Source organism: Ailuropoda melanoleuca, chromosome 15 (genome assembly GCF_002007445.2).
Source record: "Ailuropoda melanoleuca isolate Jingjing chromosome 15, ASM200744v2, whole genome shotgun sequence".
Classification (NCBI taxonomy): domain Eukaryota; kingdom Metazoa; phylum Chordata; class Mammalia; order Carnivora; family Ursidae; genus Ailuropoda; species Ailuropoda melanoleuca.
The window spans coordinates 76,028,975-76,055,571 of record NC_048232.1 but is presented as its reverse complement, the minus strand read 5'-3'; the positions used below and the strand labels follow the sequence as shown (position 1 = coordinate 76,055,571).

At 35.4% G+C, this 26,597-nt stretch overlaps 1 protein-coding gene and 1 pseudogene across 1 annotated transcript in view; both read left to right on the top strand.

Moving 5' to 3' along the window:
* Positions 1-26,233, top strand: part of CRY1 (cryptochrome circadian regulator 1) — a 100,103-nt gene extending 73,870 nt beyond the window's left edge. The window contains exons 3-13 of the mRNA XM_002927658.4: positions 10,081-10,223; positions 15,965-16,149; positions 16,783-16,871; positions 17,647-17,787; positions 17,869-18,180; positions 19,278-19,429; positions 19,665-19,867; positions 19,972-20,067; positions 24,401-24,472; positions 24,547-24,650; positions 25,583-26,233. Coding sequence (XP_002927704.1) covers positions 10,081-10,223; positions 15,965-16,149; positions 16,783-16,871; positions 17,647-17,787; positions 17,869-18,180; positions 19,278-19,429; positions 19,665-19,867; positions 19,972-20,067; positions 24,401-24,472; positions 24,547-24,650 — 1,497 coding nt within the window. The 3' untranslated portion in view covers positions 25,583-26,233. The remainder of the gene's footprint in view (positions 1-10,080; positions 10,224-15,964; positions 16,150-16,782; positions 16,872-17,646; positions 17,788-17,868; positions 18,181-19,277; positions 19,430-19,664; positions 19,868-19,971; positions 20,068-24,400; positions 24,473-24,546; positions 24,651-25,582) is intronic.
* Positions 2,636-2,755, top strand: LOC117796505 (annotated as a pseudogene).
* Positions 26,234-26,597: the final 364 nt, after the last annotated feature.

Genomic DNA, 26,597 nt, shown 5'->3' with positions numbered 1-26,597 from the left:
AGAATAAACATAGTTAAAATGTCTGTGCTACCCAGAGCAATCTACACTTTCAACGCCATCCCAGTCAAAATACCAATGACATTTTTCAAAGAACTGGAACAAACAATCCTAAAATTTGTGTGGAATCAGAAAAGACCTGAATTGCCAAGGAAATGTTGAAAAAAACAAAGCTGGGGGGGGCACCATATTGCCTGATTTCAAGCTATACTACAAAGCTGTGATCACCGAGACAGCATGGCACTGGCCCAAAAACAGACACATAGACCAGTGGAACAGAATAGAGACTCCAGAAATGGACCCTCGACTTTATGGTAAACTAATCTTTGACAAAGCAGGAAAAAACATCCAATGGAAAAAAGTCAGGCTCTTCAATAAATGGTGCTGGGAAAATTGGACACCTATATACAAAAGAGTGAAACTTGACCACTCTCTCACACCATACACAAAGATAAACTCCAAATGGATGAAAGACCTCAATGTGAGACAGGAATCTGTCAAAATCATAGAGGAGAACATAGGCTCTAACCTCTTCGACATCAGCCACAGCAACTTCTTTCATGACACGTCTCCAAAGGCAAGGGAAACAAAAGAAAAAATGAACTTTTGGGACTTCATCAAGATAAAAAGTTTCTGCACAGCAGTCATCAAAACAAAGAGGCACCGCACAGAATGGGAGAAGATACTTGCAAATGAAACTACAGATAAAAGGCTGGTATCCAAGATCTATAAAGAACTTCTCAAATTCAATACACGAGAAACAAATAATCAAATCAAAAAATGGGCAGTTGAGGGGCGCCTGGGTGGCTCTGTTGTTAAGCGTCTGCCTTCGGCTCAGGGCGTGATCCCAGCATTCTGGGATCGAGCCCCACATCAGGCTCCTCCACTGGGAGCCTGCTGCTTTCTCTCCCATTCCCCCTGCTTGTGTTCCCTCTCTCGCTGGCTATCTCTATCTGTCTGTCAAATAAATAAATAAAATGTTTAAAAAAAATGGCAGTAGATATGAACAGACACTTTTCCAATGAAGACATACAAATGGCTAACAGATACATGAAAAAATGTTCAAAATCATCAGCCATCAGGGAAATTCAAATCAAAACCACATTGAGATACCACCTTACACCAGTTAGAATGGCAAGAATGGACAAGAAACAACAAATGTTGGAGAGGATGTGGAGAAAGGGGAACCCTCTTACACTGTTGGTAGGAATGCAGTTGGTACAGCCACTTTGGAAAACAGTGTGGAGGTCCCTCAAAAAGTTGACAGTAGAGCTACCCTCTGACTCAGCAATTGCACTACTGGGTATTTACCCCAAAGATACAGATGTAGTGAAGAGAAGGGCCATATGCACCTCAGTGTCCATAGCAGCATTGTCCACAATAGCTAAACTGTGTGGAAGGAGCCGAGATGCCCTTCAACAGATGACTGGATTAAGAAGATGTGGTCCATATATACAATGGCATATTACTCAGCCATCAGAAAAAACGATTACCCAACATTTGCATCAACATGGACGGGACTGGAGGAGATTATCCTAAGTGAAATAAGTGAAGCAGAGAAATACAGTTATCATATGGTTTCACTCATTTGTGGAACATAAGGAATAGCAGGGAGATCAGTAGGAGAAGGAAGGGAAGGATGAAGGGGGGGTAAGCAGGGGAATTGAACCACGAGAGCCTATGGACTCTGGGAAACAAACTGAGGGCTTCAGAAGGGAGGGGGGTGGGGGATTGGGATAGGCTGATGATGGGTATTAAGGAGGCACGTATGGCATGGAGCACTGGGTGTTATACTCAAACAATGAATCATGCAACACTACATCAAAAACTAATGATGTATAGTGAATAACATAACATAATAAAAAAAAAGAATTTTCTGAAATTGATAAAAGATATCAACCCACAGTGTCAAGAAGCTCAACAAAACCCCAAACAGCATAAATATGAAGAAAACCACGTCTTGCCACCTCAAAGTTAATTAACTGAAAACCAAAGTTGGAAAATTTTATAAGTAGCCAGAGGTGAAAAGACATATTCAGGGAACGACAATAAGAATGTTGGTGGCTTTTTAAATCAGAAACCATTGAGTCCAGAAGGTAATTGAATGACATCTTTATAAAGAACTACACACAGGATGCCTGGGCAGCTCAGTTGGTTGGGTGTCGACTCTTGTTTTTGGCTCAGGTCATGATCTCATGGGTTGTGGGATTGAGCCCAATGTCAGGCTCCTCACTCAGTGGGGAGTCTGCTTGAAAGATTCTCTCCCTTTGCCCCTCCTTGCTTGCACTCGTTCTCTCTCTAAAAATAAATCTTTAAAAAAAAAAAAACCTACAAACAACTTTGCTAACTTAGCAAAAATATTCATTTAAAAAAAAGAAGGTAGTGGTACCTGGGTGACTCAGTTAAGCATTCAGCTCTTGATTCCAGCTCAGGTCGTGATCTCAGGGTAGTGAGACTGAGCCTTGCATCAGTCTCCATACTCAGAGGGGAGTCTGCTTGAGATTCTCTCTCTCTCCCTCTCTCTCTTTGCTCCTCCCTCCTGTTCTCTCTAAAATAAATAAGTCTTAAAAAAAAAAAAAAGAATAGGAAGAAGGTAATCTAAGCCCATACCACCCTGAAGAAGAAGAAAAATAAGGTTGTCTAAGGCCATGCCACCCTAAAATGTGTCTGATCTTGTCTGATCTCAGAAGCTAAGCAGTGTTGGGCCTGATTAGTACATGGATGGGAGACTGCCTGGGAATACCTGGTGCTATAGACTTAGATAGATAGATAGATAGATAGATAGATAGATAGATAGATAGATAGATAGATATAAATTTAAAAAGGTAAAATGAAGGCATTTACAGGCAGACAAAAACAGAATAATTCATTTCCAGCAGATCTGTACTGTAAGAAATACTAAAGGAAGTTCTGCTAGGTGAAAGGAAGTCATTGTGGATGAAAGACAGGATCTGCAAGAAAGAAGCAAGAACACTAAATATATGGGGAAATATAAAAGACCAACTTTTTTGTTATTTTTAATTATGTATATTTATATATTCCATTTTCTTTAAGACTATTGACAGGTTAAAACCAACTAATAGCAGTGAATCGTAGGAGATAATATCAATATTTAAGGGGCTTGTAATATATATAGAAACAAAATTTATAACAGGATCACACAAGATGGGAGCAAAATAAATACAAGTATCTATATTCTTACATTATTCAATAGTAATATATGATTTGTAGGTAGACAGTGATAAGAATGTACACTGTGATCTAAAATAGCATAAAGAGGGGCTCCTGGGTGGCTCAGTCGTTAGGTGTCTGCCTTTGGCTCAGGGTGTGATCCTGGGGTCCTGGGATCGGGCCCCGCATCGGGCTCCCTGCTTGACTGGGAGCCTGCTTCTTTCTCTCCCACTCCCCCTGCTTGTGTTCCCTCTCTTGCGGGCTGTCTATCAAATAAATGAATAAAACCTTTAAAAAAAATAAAATAGCATAAAGAGATATTTCAAAAAAGTTAATCTAGGAGTATAAATGGAATACTAAAAATATTTGACTCATTTAAATGAAAACAGATGGGTAAATTTAAGCTCAACTCTATCAATAATTTTGTTCAGTGTAAATGGTCTACTTCAAGCTCACCATTTAAAAGGCACAAGTTGTCAGACTGGATAAATAACAAGCAAGAACCAACTATGTGCTAATTAGAAGAGACATTTTAAAAATATGAAGAGGGGCACATGGGTGGCTTGGTCAGTTAAGTGTCCAACTCTTGATTTTGGCTCAGGTCATGATCTCAGAATCCTGGGATCGAGCTCTGCATTGGGCTCCTTCCTCTGTAGGGAGTCTGCTTAAGGATTCTCTCTCCTTCTCCCTCTGCCCCTCCCCCTGCTCTCTCTTGCTCTATTTCTCTCTAAAATCAATAAATAAGTCTTTAAAATAAATAATAAAAAATAAGAATATGAAAAACAGAAAAAAAATGTGAAAAACAGGAGATACAGGTTTCCAGTTATGGAAGGAATAAGTCACAGAAATAAAAGGCACAGCATAGGGAATATAGGCCATGATATTGTAATAGTGTTTTATGGTCACAGACGGTAGCTACATTTGTGGTGAGCATAGCATAACATGTAGAGCATTTGAATCACTGTGTTGTAGGTCTGGAACCAGCATAACATTATGTATTAACTCTACTTAAATAAAAAAAATTTAATTGGGGCTCCTGGGTGACTCAGTTGTTAGGCATCTGCCTTCAGCTCAGGTCATGATCCTGGGGTCCTGGGATCTGGCCCTGCATTGGGCTTCCTGCTCAGCGGGAAGCCTGCTTCTCCTTCTTCCACTCCCCCTGCTGGTGTTCCTTCTCTCTCTCTGTCAAATAAATAAATAAAACCTTTAAAAAATTTTAAATTAATAAACAGTTTGAAATAAAGGCTGAAAAAGATATATTTTGCAAACAGTAAGCCTAAGAAAGTAGAATTCAAGACAGAATTACCAGAGAATGAGCAATCTTACATCAATAAGATAAAACTATTATAAATGTATATGTATCAACTAACAACATAAAAATACATGAATCTCAAACTGATAAACCCTGTTATTGATAGAATATGCAAAAAGTAATAAAGATATGGGTGATATGAATAATGCTGTTAACCAATTTGATATAGTGATATTTGCAGAACACTATACCCCAAAACTGCACATTCTTTTTTAACGTGTATGAAATATTCACCAAGATAAACCATATGTTCAGCCACAAAACAGTTATCAATAAATTTCAAAAAGCTGACATCTTACAGAATATATTATTTGACTTCAGTAGAATTAAAATGAATAGCAAGAGAATTGCAAATATTTAGAACTGATAATGGAAACTATACAAAAATTTATGGGATTCACAACATACTTCAGTTAAAAATTAGTATTAATAACATTAGGGTAATTTCTTTAAAATATTAAAATTCTACTTGCCATTAAAAAACATTTATGGGATTCAGCTACAGCAGTGCTTAGAGGAAAATTAATAGCCTTCAATATTCTATTAGAAAAGAAGGAATCAAAGAACTAAGCTTCCACCTTTTTAAAAAGTAGAGGAAAAGAACAAATCAAACCTATAGTATTGTAAGTAGAAGAAAGAAAATAATAAACAGAGGAATGGAAATCAATGAAACAGAAAGCAGACAAACAATAGAGAAAATAAATTGCAATTATCAATTTATTGTCTCTCAGCTCTAATCCACCCTTTTAAGTCCTGCTTTGTGATAGTGAATCTGGATGTTGTCAACATTTCTCCTTTGTCACCTGGCTTGATATTAGGTTTTGTCGAGAGATGGTGGTGGTGGTTCTCTGCAAAGTCATAGTAGGAGAGAAGGGGCTTTCCATATTGGTAGCCTTGTGCTTTTTACTTAGCACATTAGCTGGCAGTTGAGCATGTGGGAGACCCAGTAGTATTTATCTCACCCTCCCTTGTGGACAAGCCCCAGCCTAACCACACCCTCTGGCAAATTTCTCTGCTTCTTGATAGGTCACTTCCACAGGCCAGCTCCAGTTTACCTACACCCTTGTAGGAAGTATCTCAGCCACCTGGGGTGCTGTTCCTGTGAACCAGGTCTGGCCTTGCCCTTTGGCAAGTTCTTCACTACAGGGCAGGTTTTGTGTTACTGTGACAGGAGAACCCATGCATTGAGGTGTGAATCAACATGGAGGGTTCTTTTCTTCTAAGTTCTTAATTCATTATTTTCTTATTTTCCCTCCATTTAGTGGTGGTAGCAGTGTTCTGCAATTGCTAATTTTGGATACCTTAGACTACAGAAGCCACATATATAATTTTAAATTTTCTAATAGCCACATTTAAAAGAGTAAAAGAAACAGATGAAGTTAATTTTAATAATATATTTTAAAACATATTTTTTATTTAACCCAGTATATCAAAATATGTTCCTTTCAATATAAAATTATTAAAATTTTAAGCTATTTTAAACTTTTTTATAAGTCTTTGAAATCCAGTGTGTATTTTATTTTTATAGCATATCTCTATTCCAACTAGCTACATTTTAAGTGCTCAGAAGCCACTTGTCGCTAGTGACTATCTACCATATTGGATAATGTAGCCTTAACTCCTCTTTTACTCCTTGTCATTGTTGACTACATTTTACTTGCTAATAATTCTTTATATTAAATTTTCCCTGTTCAAATTGCTGATGTGGTTTCTGTTTCCTGACTGAACCCTGATTGGTTGAGTCAACAAAAGCCAAAAGCTGGGTCTTCGAAAAGATTAAATTGATAAACTACTAGCAATATTGATCACGGTGAGAAAGGGAGAAAATCACTTTTATTCAAAATAAAAAGGGGGATGTCACTAGAGATTCTCTAAACTTTAAAAGCATAATAAAGGATGTTATAAACATAATGCCAATAAATTATACAACTAAGATGAAATGATGAAAAATTTCTTGAAAGTGCAAGTTAAAAAATTCTCAGGAAAAGAATAGAAAAAGTGAATAGCCCTGTATCTCTTAAAGAAATTGAATTTATAGTTGAAAACCTTCCTGTAAGTAAAACTCCAGGCCCAAGAAGGCTTTAGTTGTGAATTCTATCACATATTTGAGAAAGAAATCATACCAGTTTTATAACACTTTAGAAAACATAGGAAAATGTTGGGAACACTTCCCCAAAACACTTATTTTATGAGACAAGCATAACTCTAATACCATACTCTAATAGCAAAACCTGATGAAGAAATTTAAGGAAAAAAAATAGCCAAATGTCCCCCCAGAAACAGACTCAGATATCCTTAACAATATATTAATAAATTGAAATTAGCAATATTTTTAAATAATACTACATTAGTTTACCCCAGGAATACAGAGTTGGTTCAACATTATAAAAATCAATTAAGGTTATCCTTCCTATTAATAGAATATTGGAAAAGCTATTAAGATTATCTCAATAGATGAAGAAAAAGCATTGGACATAATTCAACATCCATTTATGATTTAAAAAACTTTAAGCAAACTAGGAATAGAAAATCGGTAAATGTTAACTTGATAAAAGTTGTCTGTTAAAAACATAGCTAATGTCATTCTTAATGGTGAAATATTGAGTGCTTTCCACCTAAGATAGGGAGAAAAGCAAGGCTATAAACTTTCACCACTAACTGAAAGTCTTGCTAGAGTGATTGGGGAAGAAAAAGAGTAGATAATTAGCTTATCAGCTTACCCTCATCCCCATATTCTCTATCGTAGCATTCTTTTTTTTTCTAATAGTTATTATGTGTTTACTTTTTAAATTTACCTCTGTGTCGCCAGTCTTCCTCAGTAAGCTCCAGGAGGGAGGGACCTAGCATTGTATCTCGTGGCCTGTATAAAGATTATAATATTTGATGTATAAATGAATACATTTAATATTTGGAGAACCTTCTCTTCCCTAGCTTTTCGTTTTTCTTTTGGAGAGATATTCACTAATTTATCCCCAGGGAAGAAGTGAAAGATTTCATTGTTGAGTTTAATAGAAGGAACTAGGTGAGTATAGCTCAGATTGTACCTTTTCTTCTTGTCACTTGCTGAGAGCACACCTCCTGTTCTCTTTTCCTATGCAATAAATTTTATGGGGGTAGCCCATACTGCAGGAAAGGGGCTGCTTGTCATTGAGTGGGTAAATCTCTTTAATTCAGGGGTGAAATATTAACAGGCTTACCTGCCCATAAACCTAGTATGTTTTCTCCAATTAATCTTTACTAATAATGTGGTCTATATTTTGATCTTTAGCTATCTGACCTATGTTCCCTTCCTTTTCAAAGTGTTATTCACTTATCTTAAACTCTATCATCTCTCTAAAAACTAAAAAATTATCAAAAAAGATCATAGAGTTACAAACTACTATTCCTAAAGTTGTAACATGTATGGCAGAGAAAGGTTGCTCTCATTAAAATATAAGGAGTTCTTACAAGTCCATGAGAGAAAAATTTGCTGCACTAGAAAAACAAGCAAACATAACCTGCAACCCACAAAAAAAGAAATGTACAAAGAGCTAGGAATAATAACCGTCGTTCATTGAGGACTTACTGTGTACTATGTCCTTAAAAATTTACGTGCATTATCTCATTTAATCTTTCAGCAACCCTGTAACATAATGATTTTTTTTTCATTTTACTGTAGCAAACACATAGTGTTTATTATGTGCTAAGTACTGTCTAAGCACATTACTCACATTCTACCCATTTTATAGATGAAGAAGCAGGCATGAAGAGTTTAGCCATTTGTTCTAATAGTTGAGCCAGTCTTTGAACTCAGGAAGTCTGACTTTAGATCCATGCTTTTTTAACTACTACTCTATTCTGCTTTATTATAAAACAAATATAATGCCTTTCTACTCTTGTTTTATTTCTAAATTTCCAAAACAGTACATGATTGTACTAACAAATGTGAGCAATGTAACAGTGTGTAAAATAAAAAATAATTACTTTATTTGGACTCCTAAATTTAAAGGTAACAGCTATTGACAGCTTGGTATGCATTCTTCAAGATGTTCAAGAAAGGAAAATTTTTAAAATGAGGTACTGTTTTTCTGTGTACACCATGTGTATGTGTTAGTGGTTTTTAAAAACCTTTAACATACTACTGGCAAGTGTATGGGGAGCAAGCACTTTGGTATAGTACAGATGAGAGTGTGACTTGGTATAATATATCTGGTGGAAAATTTGGCAGCGTCCGTCAAAATTTTAAATATGCTTATCTTATCTATTCATTGTTTTTCAAGGAACAATTTCTAGGAAACATAGAAAAAATGCCCAAAATTGTTTAAGATGCATGCATAAAGATAAGGATATACACTGCAAGGTTTATAGTAGTATTTTTTTTTAACTCACCATTGGGAACAGCCCTTGTCTAAACTGTATGGGTTTGGCGAATTAATATGTTACCATTTAGTGAGTTAAATAATAGTAGACTTACAGTTGATTTTTTTTTCTTATAAGATATATCAGAATAGATTTAGAATTAAAAAAAGTTACTACCCCCTTAGGAAATCACAATTCCCTGAAGTCACATTAAAAATCACTATAAGGAGATGTGTACAGAACTTATCAGATAATATAGCACCTGATACTCAGTAAATATCTGACATTATTACTATCTCTATATCTCCACAGTTAATATTTTTGTAATCAGAAATAAAAAATTATAAAACAGAGTACCTCCACAAAGCAACGATGTTAACTATCGAAGGTTTGTGAAAGGGCATCTACGTGGCTCAGTCAGTTAAGCATCTGCCTTCGGCTCGGGTCATGATCTCAGGGTCCTGGGATCGAGCCCCGCATTCCATCGGGTTCCCTGCTCAGTGGGAAGTCTGCTTCTCCCTCTGCTCCTCCCCCTTCTCATGCTTTCTCTCTCTGTCAAATAAATAAATAAAATCTTTAAAAAAAAAAAAGGTTTGTGAAAGACCAATTCTTAGAATCAGCAGATAAAAATTCAGTGGACATAAATACCCTCCAGGTATTCTGGTACTTTGTGAACTTTGGGCAAGTCCCTAAATTTTTTTTTTAAAGATTTATTTATTTATTTAAAGATTTTATTTATTTATTTGACAGGCTCCCCGCTTAGCAGGGAGCCCAATGCAGGACTCGATCCCAGGACCCTGGGATCATGACTCAAGCTGAAGGCAGGTGCTTAACTGACCGAGCCACCCAGTCTCCCAAGTCCCTAAATTTTTAAAATAACCTTATCTGCCAAATGGAGATATCAACCAAAGTGCCAAACTGGGGGTTATTTTGAGGAACAAATGAGATAATATAAGTGTAAATTATTTGAAAAGTTAAGTGCTGTACAAACCAATTTAGTGTAGGGTGCTGGTTTCAAGCATATTACTAGATTGTCTACTGCCTAGTACAATGCCTGAAATCTAGTGAGTGTACATTTCTTAGTTTCATAATTCTGAATTTATAAATTGTGTGGTTTCTTCCTGCATATTCAAAGTTTGATTTATGTATAATCATTTCATTTGTAGAGTTTGAGCTTTGCACTTTTTCCCAGAATGTATTATTGTTATGGAAAAATAATTATTAAAATTTGTGTACATTTTTGTTCCTTTTTCTTATTTTAGGAATGGAACATTACTAAACTTTCAATTGAGTATGATTCTGAGCCTTTTGGAAAGGAACGAGATGCAGCTATTAAGAAACTGGCTACTGAGGCTGGAGTAGAAGTAATTGTACGAATTTCACATACATTATATGACCTGGACAAGTGAGTTTTTTTTCTCTTATTTTTTATGGTAAAATACACATAATATTTGTTATCTCAACCATTTTTATGTGTACAGTTCAGTGGTATTAAGTACCTGGACAAGAGGCACCCAGATGACCCTGTTGGGTAAGTGTCCGACTCTTGATCTCAGCTCAGGTCTTGATCTCAGGGTCGTGAGTCCAAACCCCGCGTTAGACTCTGAGCTGGGCATTTAAAAAAAAAAAAAAAAAAAAGTACATGGACAAGTAAGTTTTAACCTGTGGGACTTAAGTTTTTCAAAATGAAAGTAACAACATATACATAAAAGAATTGTGGGAGAATTAAGTGAATATATCAAACCCTTAGCATTTTATTTAACTGTTCTGATTTTTTACTTACTCAGTGACAGATTCCAAAATTATAGAAGTAGTGAGTGCATAAGATAAAAATACTTAGAATTTCAGTTTCAGACTGTTAAGAGTATTACAAAATTTACATTGACTATTCTTTTTTTTTTTTTTTAAGATTTTATTTATTTATTGGACAGAGATAGAGACAGCCAGCGAGAGAGGGAACACAAGTAGGGGGAGTGGGAGAGGAAGAAGCAGGCTCATAGCGGAGGAGCCTGACATGGGACTCGATCCCATAACGCCAGGATCACGCCCTGAGCCGAAGGCAGGCGCTTAACCGCTGTGCCACCCAGGCGCCCCTACATTGACTATTCTAATTCAGCCTATGGTCTTACCTTTCTGGGCTCTTAGCAATACTAGTTTCATAGTTTTTATGACACAAAACCATGAAATGCTGCGATATATTTAGTATGAGTGTCTGAAGTTTTTTTATTTCATGTGTGTTTATCTTGTCTATTTGGATTTTAAGTCCAGTTGCAAATTGTATGTAATACTACTTTGTATAGTTGTAGTCCCTCAAAGTGTATTTCTTGAAATACCATTTCTTGGTGATGCTTTGTCCAAAAAAAATTCTGTGGTCAAGTTTAAATTTAGGAGTTATTATATGCTTTGAGTTTTGAAGGTTCACGAGATTCATTAACTTACTAACTTTTGGCATACTATTATCCTTATAAGTGCTGAATTTGAAATTTCGTAATTTATGTACCTTTTGAATTATTTTGCTTTTAGTTATTTACTCATTTTATCTAGTTAATAAAGCTAATTCTGTAAGTTACATGACAAACTAAATTTTATTCTACTTTTCCAAATGCATGAAAAAACTGGTTTAATTTCAGTCAGGGGTCTTATTTGCTATTAAGTTAGAAGTCATATATCTCTTAAAAATAAGCTTGTCTTCTAGTTTACAGTTTTCTTAACATTAGGAAACTGATAGCAAGAAGGAAGTATATTTGGGGTGGGGTGGGGGTAGGACTTTCCCTTTTTCAATTCTAACTTCATGACTGGTCTGATAATTAAATTGACTTAAGACAAATTAACAGAAGAAAAATTTAATTCATATGTCTAGGATATGAGACTTGAAGAAGTGAGCAAAGCAGGCAGCTTTTACACCTTTTAGACAAAGAAACAATAAGTTAGTGAAGAAATACCAAGACAAATAAGTTTGGATTTAGGGTAGCAAATGTATGAAGGTTTTTTTTTTTAAATTTTATTTATTTATTTGACAGAGACAGCCAGCGAGAGAGGGAACACAAGCAGGGGTAGTGGGAGAGGAAGAAGCAGGCTCCTAGCGGAGGAGCCTGATGTGGGGCTCGATCCCAGAACACCGGGATCATGCCCTGAGCCAAAGGCAGACGCTTAACGACTGCGTCACCCAGGCACCCCAGCAAATATATGAAGTTTATACAGCCTTCTCAGGCCTGAATTACCTGTCTCTGATGATAAGAATACCTTTTACTCTCCAGGTTCTGCTAGAGTACCCTTCACATGGAGAATTTATTTCTTGCTTTCAGGGGGACAGAGCAGGGTCAAAGTGTCCTTCTTATACTGACTGTTTCTTAAGTAACTTTAATTCAAAATAATCAATATGACAAAGTGACATATTTTGGGGCAGACTGTCCCAAACCCCATCAGAGGCAAAATAGGATAAGAGCAATTTCATCTAAGTGGGAGATTTCATGTTATGCATATAATGGGATTGTTTAGTGGATTGAATATGAATATTTGCCCCATATAATTCATCATATAAAAATGTAACATACAGAAAACGTTTTTCTCAGGTCTTTATTTTGCTTTAGTTATGTAATTAGCAGTGTCTTCAATAGTATCGCTGCAGTATCACTATAGTCCAGAAGTTTCATTATGACCCTATGTATAAACTCAAAGTATTATACTGAAACAAAATTACTAAAAGCGGAGAGGATAGTTTTTGTGGTGTTTACTTTCTGTACATACAATTTATATGTGATTATATGTGGTATAACGAAAAATGTACAATTAAAAAAAATTTTTTTTCATCATGATAAAAGTGTACTCTTTAATCCCCATCACCTATTTACCCCATATCCCACTTCACCTTCCCTCTGGTAACCATCAGTTTGTTCTCTGTAGTTAAGAGTCTGTTTCTTGATTTGTCTCTTTTTTCCCCCGTGCTTGTTTGTTTCTTACATTCCACATATGAAATCATTTGGTATTTGTCTTTCTCTGACTGACGTATTCCACTTAGTGTCATACTGTCTAGTTCTTTTTTTTTTTAAAGATTTTATTTACTTATTCGACAGAGAGAGACAGCCAGCAAGAGAGGGAACACAAGCAGGGGGAGTGGAAGAGGAAGAAGCAGGCTCATAGCAGAGGAGCCTGATGTGGGGCTCGATCCTATAACTCCGGGATCACGCCCTGAGCCAAAGGCAGACGCTTAACCGCTGTGCCACCCAGGCGCCCCATCCTGTCTAGTTCTATCCATGTTGTAGCAAATGGCAAGATTTCATTCTTTTTATGGCTGAGTAATATTCCATTATATATATTATAATGTGTGTATATACACATACATACGTACCACATCTTCTTTATCCATTCATCTATTGATGGGCACTTGGACTGCTTCCATAGTTTAACTGTTGTAAATAATGCTGCTATAAATGTAGGGGTGCATGTATCCCTTTGAATTCATGTTTTTGTATTTTTGGGGTAAATACCCAGCAGTGCAATTACTGGATCTTAGGGTAATTCTAATTCTAACTTTTTGGGGAACCTCCATATCATTTTACACAGTGACTGCACCAATTTGCATTCCCACCAACAGTGCAAAAGTGTTTCCTTTTCTCCACATCCTTGCCAATACTTGTTTCTAGTGTTTTTAATTTTAGTCATTCTGACAGGTGTGAGGTGATATCTCAACATAGTTTTGATTTACATTTCCTGATAGTGAGTAATACTGAGCCTGTTTTCATGTGTCTGTTGGCCATCTGGATGTTTTCTTTGGAAAAATGTCTGTTCATGTGTTCTGCCCATTTTTAATTGGATTATTTGTTTTTTGGGTGTTGAGTTTTAAGTTTTTTATATATTTTGGATACTAATCCTTTATCAGATATGTCATTTGCAAATATCTTCTCCCATTCAGTAGGTTGCCTTTTAGTTTTGTTGATTGTTTCCTTCTTTATAGAAGCTTTTTATTTTAGGGGCGCCTGGGTGGTAGAGCGGTTAAGCGTCTGCCTTCGGCTCAGGGCGTGATCCCAGCGTTATGGGATCGAGCCCCATATCGGGCTCCTCCTCTATGAGCCTGCTTCTTCCTCTCCCACTCCTACTGCTTGTGTTCCCTCTCTCGCTGGCTGTCTCTATCTCTGTCAAATAAATAAATAAAATCTTTAAAAAAAAAAAAAAGAAGCTTGTTATTTTGATGTAGTCTCAGTAGCTTGTTATTGCTTTTATTTCCCTTGCCTCAGGAGACATATCTAAGAAAAATGTTGCTACAGCTAATGTCAGAGAAATTACTGCCTGTGCTCTCTTCAAGGATTGTTATGGTTTCAGGTTTAATATTTAGGTCTTTAATCCGTTTTGAGTTTTTTTGTGTGTGCATGTATGGTGCAAGAAAGTGGTCCAGTTTCATTCTTTTGCATGTAACTGTCCAGTTTTCTTAAAATTATTTGTTGAAGAGACTTTTTCCCATTGTATGTTGATTCTTCCTTTATTGATGATTAACTGACCATATATAATTGTGGGTTTATTTCTGCATTTTCTATTCTATTCCACTGATCTATGTGTCCTTTGTTGTGCCAGTACCATACTGTTTTAATTATTACCATTTTGTTATATAACTCCAGTTTTGCTTTTCTTTTTCAAGATTGTGTTGGCTATTGCAGGCCTTTTGTGTTTCCATACAAACTTCAGAATTGTTTGTTCTAGCTCTGTGAAAAATGCTGTTGATATTTTGATAGGGGTTGCATTAAATGTGTACGTTGCTTTGAGTAGTGTAGACATTTTAACAATATCTTTTGAGTTACTTTTTTTATGTTTGTTTGTTTTTTTATATAATCTCTACACCCAACATGAAACTCCCCGTGACATAAAGAATTGCACGTGTTTTGACTGAGCCAGACAGATCACTCATCAGTATCTGTTCTTTAAGCCCACAAGCAAGGAGTGTCTTTACATTTCTTTGTGTCATCTTGAATTTCTTTTGTCGGTGTTTTATAGTTTTTGGAGTACAAGTCTTTCACCTTTTTGATTAAGCTTATTCCTAGATATTTTATTTTTTTGGTGCAATTTTAAATGAGATTGTTTTCTTTCTTTCTTTTTTTTTTTTAAAGATTTTATTTATTTATCTGACAGAGATAGAGACAGCCAGTGAGAGAGGGAACACAAGCAGGGGGAGTGGGAGAGGAAGAAGCAGGCTCATAGCAGAGGAGCCTGATGTGGGGCTCGATCCTATAACGCCGGGATCACGCCCTGAGCCGAAGGCAGACGCTTAACCGCTGTGCCACCCAGGCGCCCCGTGAGATTGTTTTCTTAATTTCACTTCCAAATTCATTCTATGAGGCCAGTATCAGCCTGATACCAAACCAGATAAAGACACCATAAAAAAAGAGAATCATGGAACTTTACATCAAAAACTTGGGATGTACTGTATGGTGACTAACATAACATAATAAAAAATTTTTATAATAAAAAAAAGAACTATAGGTCAATATTTCTTATGGATATAGATACAAAAAATCCTCACAAAATACTAGCAAACTGATTCCAACCGTACATTAAAAAGGAAGAGGAAAATACAAAGTATGTCCGTAAGATACATATGCTGACATATTTAACAAAGGCATGATGAGCACAACAGAAAGTAGCAAGTGATTATCACCATGGTGTATAGAATCGTAATTAATAAGGCTTGCTTTATTGCTCCTCAGTATAATATTGGTCTGGTTTGATTTTTACTGATGATTAAGAGATTCTTTGAACTGATTTGTAATATTTTTTTATCTTTTTTAAAAAAAAATATTTTTTTTAATTTTATTTTTATGTTATTGCCTATAGGCTAATTTAACCACTTGTTTTTTTCACTTATAGATGCTTAATAATACCCTTTGTCCTTAAAGGTTTTGTTATTTGCATGCTGTATATTTTTAATACATAGTAGATATCTAGAAAATGAAGAGAATAATTTTTAGATTCATTAGCTATTTTAATAAGTTTTGTGGTCATAAGAGAAGCTTATGTCCTACTGGAAGACTAAGTAATTAATTTTGTTTTCTGATTTTAAGCATTTTCAGAAGTTATCAATCAAAATATATTGTCATTTTTTAATACTAATTGCATTTTGCTAACTTTCTTTTTTGCATTTTACTAACTTTGTAATAGGATCATAGAACTCAATGGTGGACAACCACCTCTTACTTATAAAAGATTCCAGACTCTCATCAGCAAAATGGAACCACTAGAGATACCGGTAGAGACAATTACTTCTGAAGTGATAGAAAAGTGCACAACTCCTCTGTCTGATGACCATGATGAGAAATACGGAGTCCCTTCACTAGAAGAACTAGGTAGGTATAAATGAAGCTTGAGAGTTAATAAATCACTCAGAAAATCTCACTTCTAATTTGACATGTATTTTGTGTTAAGAGGTAGAGAAAGGAGAAAAACATCTAAAAGAAACTCTTTAAACTAAGAAGTAATAAATCTCAGTTTGTTTCTCAGAGTCCATAGTCTTTCATGCTTCATTCCCCCTTCTGATTCTGAGGACTTCACAGGGGAGGGGGGTGGGGGAATGGGATAGACTTGTGATGCGTAGTAAGGAGGGCACGTATTGCATGGTGCACTGGGTGTTATATGCAACTAATGAATCATCGAACTTTACATCAGAAACCAGGGATGTACTGTATGGTGACTAACATAATATAATAAAAAAATATTATTATAATTTAAAAAAGTAATAAATCTGTACATTATGTGTTCTGTAAGTGTGATCTGTTAATCACCTTAAGATGTTTGTTCTAAAAAATAGAGACCATATTATATCCTCATATGTGAAGACCTATCCAGGGCCCTCAGTTTATTTTTATGCTACTGTCATAAATTTTCTGCAGAGTATTTTTTCCCAGTTATTGTGGTTCAATAAAAATTATTTTAGTTCCAGAAGAATATTTTTTTCTTTTTTCTGTTTTTTTTTTTTTCAGGTTTTGATACAGATGGCTTGCCCTCTGCAGTATGGCCAGGCGGAGAAACTGAAGCACTTACACGTTTGGAAAGGCATTTGGAAAGAAAAGTATGATAATATCGATCATGCTTGTATTTCTAAACTGACATTTAAAAAATAATTTTCCTCTTTTTTAAAAACAAAAAATAGGGGCGCCTGGGTGGCACAGCGGTTAAGCATCTGCCTTCGGCTCAGGGCGTGATCCCGGCGTTACGGGATCGAGCCCCACATCAGGCTCCTCCGCTATGAGCCTGCTTCTTCCTCTCCCACTCCCCCTGCTTGTGTTCCCTCTCTCGCTGGCTGTCTCTACCTCTGTCAAATAAATAAATAAAATCTTTAAAAAAAAATAATAAAAACAAAAAATAGACTGTTGAAGAATTGAGAGAAATAGTTAAAATAGCATAAACCTAATTGTTTGAAAATTAACAACCATCTCATTTAAATATTTTTTTTCCTCCTCTGCTGACTATTTCCTCTTTAGCTACTACCAGTACTATCTCTTTTATTCTTTCTGTGTAAGCTGATATATGATGACCATAACTTTGAAGCTAAGATAAAGTTCTATTTGACCTTTACCTCAGTGTCAAGGAGACAGGTTGAAAGTGCTTTCAGCCTGGTGTTAGGGATTTGAAGGTAACTTATTTCACATGAGTATGTGCTACACGAGGTTGGATGAAACAAAAGAACGCTCACTTTTATTGTTGTGTTTTTTATTAAAACATGTTTGTGACTAGGATAATAAAATTTTATCCCCCAAGAACTTTTTAAAAAAATATGTCAGTTTTAAACACTCTTTTAAAACGGAAAAGGCAGTTAGCTAGCATAATTCTCTGTGTGTTTTCAGGCTTGGGTGGCAAACTTTGAAAGACCTCGAATGAATGCAAATTCCCTGCTTGCTAGCCCTACTGGACTCAGTCCTTATCTACGATTTGGTTGTTTGTCATGTCGACTATTTTACTTCAAACTAACAGATCTCTACAAAAAGGTATTATCTAAAACTGAAGCTTATTTTTCAAAATACTTCTTTAAAAATTGCTGATAATACTTCCTTGCTTTTTAACCTTAGGTGAAGAAGAACAGTTCCCCTCCCCTTTCCCTTTATGGGCAACTGTTATGGCGTGAATTTTTCTATACAGCAGCAACAAATAATCCACGCTTTGATAAAATGGAAGGAAATCCCATCTGTGTTCAGATTCCTTGGGACAAGAATCCTGAGGCTTTAGCAAAATGGGCAGAAGGCCGGACAGGCTTTCCGTGGATTGATGCCATCATGACACAACTTCGTCAGGAGGGTTGGATTCACCATTTAGCCAGACATGCAGTGGCTTGTTTCCTGACCCGAGGTGACCTGTGGATTAGTTGGGAAGAAGGAATGAAGGTGAGTATTCTTCCAGCTAATGTAGCACAGTCTTATTTTGAGTCTATGCCTTATTAAAACAGTTCCTAGAAGTTGTCTGTTACTTAGATTCATTTATAGTCTAATTTTTTTCAGCAGGTAAAGAATTTAATTCCCTAATACAGGCACACTCTTGGAGAGCAGAATGGTGTAATCAGACAGGAAAAATGGTGAAAACTGGTTTGATTAACCACAAGTCATTTCAGAGACTGAACCAGCGTAGCCATCAAGGGAACTATAACATCTTTATAGGTGATCATTTCTGTTACAAAAAAGGATTTGTCCAATAATTCTTAGAAATAGCAAATTTATATTATAAAATTTAAAATATATATCATTTTGCCTCACTTCAACATCAGAACTTTTTAATGATCTGTTATGTAAAGTGAAGCATACTACATTTTGTGACATCATCTTTTGTTTATATATAATAGGACTTGTTTTACCTTCCTGCCTATATGATAGATTTCTCCTATCTAAGGACCATTTTTGATCCTTTTTGTGTGTGTGTGTGTCTCCTATATTTGAGGTAGGTGTATAGTACACACTTAATGAATTTATAAAAAGGCATTTTAAATTTATTTCCCTTTTGGTCAAGGAATTCCAAATTTAAACTCTATAAAGCTAGTGCTTTTTTTTTTTGCTTTTTCACTAGTGTATTTTTTAAAGTCATTTATATTTGAGAGCTCCCTATATGTAGGCCAGTGTATCGGGCTTCTCAGTTTTTGTTTATGATTTACTTGGTAGCATCTTTGCTTTCTTGAAAGTATTTACTGCTTTTTTTCTTCCATTTTTTAATTGAATCAGTGACTTGGATAATTATTTTACCCTCCCCCCACTGCAAAAACTAGAAAGGTAAATTCTATTCAGAAATTCACTTATATAACTCATATTTTTCTTTCCCTGAAATAACTCATTACAGAGCAGAACATTGACAAGGAGGCTAACTTTGGAATGTTTAATTTTACAGTTCTGTGCTAGATTTTCTTTGCCTTGACTTTTGATCTACAGAGACCTGGAAAATGCTTACTTTGAGAATTATATGTGTACAAACTAATTGGTTACTGTTACTTCTGAAGGTATTTGAAGAATTATTGCTTGATGCAGATTGGAGCATAAATGCTGGAAGTTGGATGTGGCTGTCTTGTAGTTCCTTTTTCCAACAGTTTTTTCACTGCTATTGCCCTGTTGGTTTTGGTAGGAGAACAGATCCCAATGGAGACTATATCAGGTAAATCAAGGGTGATTATTATTCAGTTTGGAATAACTAATCCAGGAAGAGCTTTTCATGTTTAAGCAACACTTAAGGTTTTCCCCACTCCTGATGGGCAGCAGAGATGAGGAGATGGGTAAACAAATCATTAAATGGTATTGACCTGATTTTGGTCATTCATAGCTAATAATTAGTTTGTTATAATTTGCTTGTAGTTCATTTTATTAATAATTTTTCTTCCTTCTCCCAAAAGGCGTTATTTGCCTGTCCTAAGAGGTTTCCCTGCAAAATATATCTATGATCCCTGGAATGCACCAGAAGGTATCCAAAAGGTAGCCAAATGTTTGATAGGAGTTAATTATCCTAAACCAATGGTGAATCATGCTGAGGCAAGCCGTTTGAATATTGAAAGAATGAAGCAGATATATCAGCAGCTTTCACGATATAGAGGACTAGGTATGTCAGTAATTACCTTTGCTTGGTTTCTTTGGCAGGTGTTTATGTAGCTGTCCTTGAATTTGGTCTTGATCATAATTTAATAGGAAATTTTTTCCCTTTAGGTCTTCTTGCATCAGTGCCTGCTAATCCTAATGGGAATGGAGGCCTCATGGGGTATTCTCCTGGAGAAAATATTCCAGGTTGTAGCAGCAGTGGAAGTAAGTGAAAAAGAAATTTCTATACTTAGCAACATAAATAGATCAATAATTAAATACATTTTTATTAAATCTCACTATATTGTTTTTTTCTGCATACATGTACACACACACACACACACACACACACACATACTCTGTCATTCCATTTGTGACATTTTGGAGATGGAAAACATCATTACATGTAGTAGAATTTAGTTCAAGGTAAAGATCTTGCAAACTGAATGAGGAGGGCAGTTTTAAGGGTGAAATGAAACTCAGATATCCCATTTTCTGAAGGCTCATTATTTTTTACTTTCCTTAGGTACATATCAGGTATAAGGTAATTAGTTAAGGTCAGTGGTCCTGTGAATATGGCCAAAAGATTTATTGTACACATGCATAGGGCCTTTAGTCTTTTTGCACATGAGTTTTTTGTTCCAGTCTTGTTTGTAGTGTTTTTCCATATGATATATACTTAGTTGCCACATATATTCTTAATGTGTGGTATTAATATTGTCAAGAAGCCAGTATTGGAAATTTGAATCATTGAATCAGTTTTCAAAGGTTCTAACCAAAAATAGCATGAAGCTAATTAAATTGATTAAAAACAAGGCAGGATTTGAGGAATGCTTATTTTTTTCCAAAAAAGTCCCATGTTTAAAATTGATATTAAGAACAAAACCTTTAAAAAATTGAATCTTTTTGATTCAGAAATACTCTGTATCCTTTTGAGAGCATATATTTTTTTTCTCCAACAATTAGATTAAGGAGAAAGGAACAAAGCACTCACATTTTGACTATCTACTTTATGCCCAGTCCAAAGGGATTTTTGCCACATTTTCACAATAACCTGGGGAGGTGGTGGTGGAAATAGGCCAAAAAAAGCTTAGGTAACTTAATGAAGATCCCACAGTTAGTAAGTAGTGGAGCTGAGATTCAAATACAGGTCTGACTAGTCCTAAAGTTCTTATTGGGCCTCCCCTGCAAATGTAATGCCATATATAGTGTTTATAAGATAAAGCATTTTTTTACTGGAATGTGTCTCATGTAGCGGTATAGTAGTTGTCAGTGATGGCAGTATACTTCAAAAATGTTCTTCTCAGAGTCTCCTACAATTTGAACTTCAACAAGGTATAAATGCAATAGTTTTGTCAGATCTCTTGTTCAGTTCACAGCCTGCTTCCTCTGTCCATACATGAATTTGAGGGACAGAAGTTCTGTGAAGCGCATAAATAACAGGCAGGTAACAGAAGGGTAGGAAGCAAGAGGCTGCAAGTACCCAACTAATGGATAGTGATGGTACATACTGCTTCTTGGTCCACTCAAATCTGTATTCATTATTTGGAGTTATCTGCAAAAACTAATCATGGTAGCAAGTTAAATTGGAATAATTTAGCTTTACAAATACACATGATATTTTATGATATAATAGGATTAAAAAATCTTGAAGTATTTTAATCATGTAAATAGTTGCAACACATTCTGTAGTTAGGTGGTATGAGGCTTTCAAGTATAAATGGGGGGAAGAGAAACACAAATGAAAAAAGTTATAAATTGTAAAATGCTGCTTCCACATGCAATAAAAAAAAAAAATAGTCATTGAGAGCTGAAGGAACTACAGAAGTTTTCTTGGAAGATAGTAGGATGGGTAGCATTTGGGTAGGTAGATGAAAGAGAGAGCATTGTGGACCTTGAAATGGGAGTGATTGTGGAAAGATTCCGAGGATTTGGACTATTCTATTAGGCATTTCTCTCCCCTCTGGTTTCTGTTCCATTTGAAAGGACTTAAATACTTCTGAAGAATATCCCTTTGTGCCCTCTACTTACCCTGTTTATAGACTTGCATTTTACAGTGTCTCACAAGGCATATTGAAGGGCAAGATTCTTTATAACTTGTACACAGATGGCTTGAAGTATTTTTGTTCTTATAATAAAATCATAATCTAGTTATGATAGTAATATGTTTTAGTTTTTATTTAATTTTTTTCTATAAAAAATACCCGTTTAGCATTATTAGTCACTAGGGAAATGCAAATCAAAACCACTAAGAGACTTCCCATTGAAGGTAACCAACTATTACTGATCACCTGGGATTGTGGGGTTTCCTGAGACAGGAGACTTGCAGTGCTAACACTTGAAAAATCCCAGACAAACTAGGGTGAATTGGTTACCCTGTACCCATTTGAGTGCCTAAAAAATGACAGACAATAACAAGTGTTGTGGAGGTTGTGAAGAGACTGGAACCCTCATACATTGTTGAGAGGTGGTCTGTAAAATAGTACAGCCACTTTGGAAAACAGGTTGGCAGGTTCTTAAAAGCTAAACATAAACTTAACATATAACCCAGAAATTCCATTCCTAAGTATCTATCCAAAACAAATGAAAACATATATCTACACAAAGACTTAAGAATCATAAGAATGTTTATGATAGCTTTATTTATAATAGTCAAAATGTGGCCCATCCGCGCAATGGAATATTAATCCATAAGAAGGAATAAAATGCTGGTACATGCTGCAACATGGATAGACCTCAAAAATACCATGTTAAGTTGAAGAATCCAGACATAAAAGACCACATACCGCACAATTCCATTTATATGAACTATCCAGAAAAGGCATGTCTTTATTTTTTTTTATAATTTTTATTTTGTTATATTAGTCACCATTACATCCCTAGTTTTTGATGCAATGTTCCATGATTCATTATTGGCGTATAACACCCAGTGCACCATGCAATATGTGCCGTCCGTAATACCCATCACCGGCCTAGCCCAATCCCCCATCCCCTCCCCTCTGAAGCTCTCAGTTTGTTTCCCAGAGGCCACAGTCTCTCACTGTTCATTCATGGCATGTCTTTAAAATTAAGTTAATGGTTACCTTAGGTTTAGGGGTAGGGATGAGAATGAATGCAAATGGGCATGAAAATGTTCTAAAACTGGATTGTGCTGATGATTACACAACTCTAAAATTACTAAAAATTATTGAATTGTATACTTAAAACAGATGAATTTTATGTTTTGTAGATTGTACCTCAAAACTGCTTAAAAAAAAACCTATTCACTATATACAATTTAGGAAATTCAGAAAAATAGAAAAGAAGAAAAATAAAAATCACCCACAATTCCATCCACTCATGTGATTTAGGGGCACCTGGGTGTCTCAGTCATTTAAGCATCTGACTCTTGGTTTTGGCTCAGGTCATGATCTCAGGGTCATGAGATTGAGCCCCACAACTAGTGTGGAGCCTGCTTAAGATTCTCTCTCTCCCTCTGCACCACCCAATCAGTCAGTCAGTAAACACACACACACACTCACACACGCACACGTACATACATATCACCCATGTAATTTAAAATATCAGGAACGCCTGGGTTGTTCAGTCGGTTAAATGTCTGCCTTTGGCTCAGGTCATGAACCCAGAGTCCTGGGATGGAGTCCTGCATTGGGCTCCTTGCTCAGCAGGGAGCCTGCTTCTCCCTCTGTCTGCCACTCCCCCTGCTTGTTCTCTCTCTCTCTCTGACAAATAAATAAAATCTTTAAAAAATGCATATCAACAGGGAACACTAGTTTACTTTTTATCGTGGAGGTATCCCTTTCCAGTGATAGTAACCCTCATCCCTGATCAGAGCATTCACTTTCCCAGTTTTGAGTACCTGAAAAGCTGAATTCTTTATCCAGAGGAACATGATGAGCATGAAATTACAATAAAAAATAAGTAGATCGTCTTGTTCAGACCAAGAAGTGACTTCTCTGTGGGGGCTAGAATGTTTGTATTTGTCCATAATCTGGACATACTGACTAAAGTGTTTCTCTAGAACCTACTTTCTGCGTGAACTCATTCTCCTGTAACATTGTTTCTTTTTAGAAGGGTTAATGTAATTGCTAAAGCTAGATAACTGCCACATTGTGTTTCCTCCTCTTTGTGTGATTTGAATTGTTTAATTCTCATCTGGCAGGCCCTTATTCCCTTATCTCCAAGGACGTATGTTTTGGACAGGCACTGAGGGAAGAATGTGGAATAAAGGGACAAGAGGTGAAAGGAGGATATATATCTCACTGTTGCTCTATATTTTGCTTCCATGGTCAAGTGCCTAATTGTTATTCAGTAAAGAGATGTTTTTTTAGAAAATGATTATCAGTGATTTTGCCTTTGAATCAAAAGTCAACATTTCTATGACCCTAAGTTTAAATATTCCTGATATGGGCGTGTGATTTTTGGTTCATACGAAGGATTAAGGTTTAGTCCTAAAAAGCATAAATGCCTTTAATGCAATTACTAAAAATTAGATTTGTAGTCTTAATACATATGACTTGGGATTTAAGTAGTTTTACTGTGTTCTAAATACTAACAGGTTGCTCTCAAGGGAGTGGTATTTTACATTATGCTCATGGAGACAGTCAGCAAACTCACCTGTTAAAGCAAGGTAAGAATGATGCATTTGAGCATACTGTTCTTTTTACCTTTTCTGTCTTAAACATACATTTTTAAAATATGTAGGAAGAAGCTCCATGGGCTCTGGTCTCAGCAGTGGGAAACGTCCTAGCGAGGAAGAGGACACACAGAGTATCGGTCCTAAGGTCCAGCGACAGAGCACTAATTAGGTAAATATTTTAGATCTTTATTTCTTGCTTTATTGTAGTGTGTAATCAGCATAAATTAAGACAGTTTCCAAAACGGAGCTAATCATTTTTTTCCAAAGTAGAGAAACTGAGGCTTAAGTTTCTCAGTGATTATTATAAAATCAGTCAATTCTTAGACAAGAGAAGTGCATCTCTACTGGACAAGTTGCTGCACTTAATTTTATAGTCATCTTAATTGATGATCTTTAATTTGAAAAAGTAATGATGTTGTGCTCAAGTTTTTTCTTAGAAAAAGACATCTTTTTCAATTCCTTACTATGTGACGATGAGTCTAAAACAAAGTAACTTTTTATTTTAATGGTATTAATATAATCCCTTTATGAAATTTCCCCCAAATCTTTGCCTCTTAAATGTTTAAGAGTTTCTTTTATCTGTTGTGATACTTATGAAATCTAAATTCTTTCCAGTTCAGGAGTAGTTTAATTTTTAAAAAATATTGGCCTTTTTTAGAGGTATCAAAAAGCCATGGCTATATTCAGTTGAGTTGGATATGGGATACTATTTTATGATTTAAGTTTATACAAAAAGTATCTATAACAGTATACTTACCAGTTTTTAAAGACATTTTTCTTCAGTTATCTTAAACTGTTTGCATTTTTAAAATTATTGCTAACTATATTTATCATGGTGAACATTGAGTAACAGGTATAGAATTGTTGAATCAGTATGATGTATACCTGATACTTAATATAATATTGTATGTCAGTTATTCTTCAGTAATATATATGAGCAGCAATAATAAAAAGTTTTTAAAAATTGCTGTTTTTTTTAGTACCAACCCTAACTAGACTGTACATTTCTTGAAGATAAGATCAGTAAACACTCATCAAATTTTTATGATTCAATTCCTTGCAATCAAACTTTACTCGTTTTTTTTTTCCCTTAAATCACAGAAAACATTCAGGAGGAATACTGTTGCAGCTGAAATTGGTGGGGAGTTCACTACTTTTTTCAGTTAAATTATTTTAAAATGTTCTTCATTGATGGAAAGCAGTTACATTTTGAAATGCATTGTTTCTAATGACATTTCTGTAGTTTTAAACTTTTTAATGAATTTCGCATAGGACAAATGGTAATTTGTATATAAAGAACTTGGTAAAAATTTTGCTTAATGTAAATATAAATAGTCACAATTAATATAGACCCATCAATATATTTTTGATAATTTTTTCATGTATGTAAAAGTTAAGGTGGCAAACTGATATTCTGATATAAAAATCAAAGTTTTGAGAGTCAATGTGGGACTATATATAGGAGGTTTTTAGACTTTCTTAAAAGACTTTGTTAAAATTTTAGGACAAAATTTTCTTGACATCATTGTTTGATCTAACTTTACACTCTTTGATAATAATATTTTAGAAAATGTGCACAATCAAAATTGGTAGTTATAGCCTCTGTTAACACAGACAATATATGTTTTAAATCTTCATGTATGCCTGTTTTGACCCAAATCTGTGGAAGTATCATGTGTTAAGTTCTCCTTGTCTCCCTTTGTTCATTTACAGCTAAGTGACCTTGTTATTAAAGTATATGCATATATGGAATCTTGTGTATTTGGTGGTGGTTGTTTTTTCTTTTCTTTTTAAGTTTTTGTTTTAGGTAAAGGGGAGAGCATGGTTCTATGAGATGTGATAACAAATCAGAGACAGAGTCTATAAACCACATGTAACCATTCTGGATGAAGGAACAGCTCCCATTTATTTAGTATTATAGTATCTTTCAAAATTATTCCAAATAAGATTACTAACTTCCAAATGCTTTATACTTTTTATAATACCTATCTACAAGAAAGATGTAAAACCTAAGAGGTTATTTCAGGTAATGAGGCTTATAACTATGAGTTAGTCACCACAGTTAATAATGTGGGTTCTGGAGTCAAAGCCCGGCTCTGTCACTCATTTGAGATCT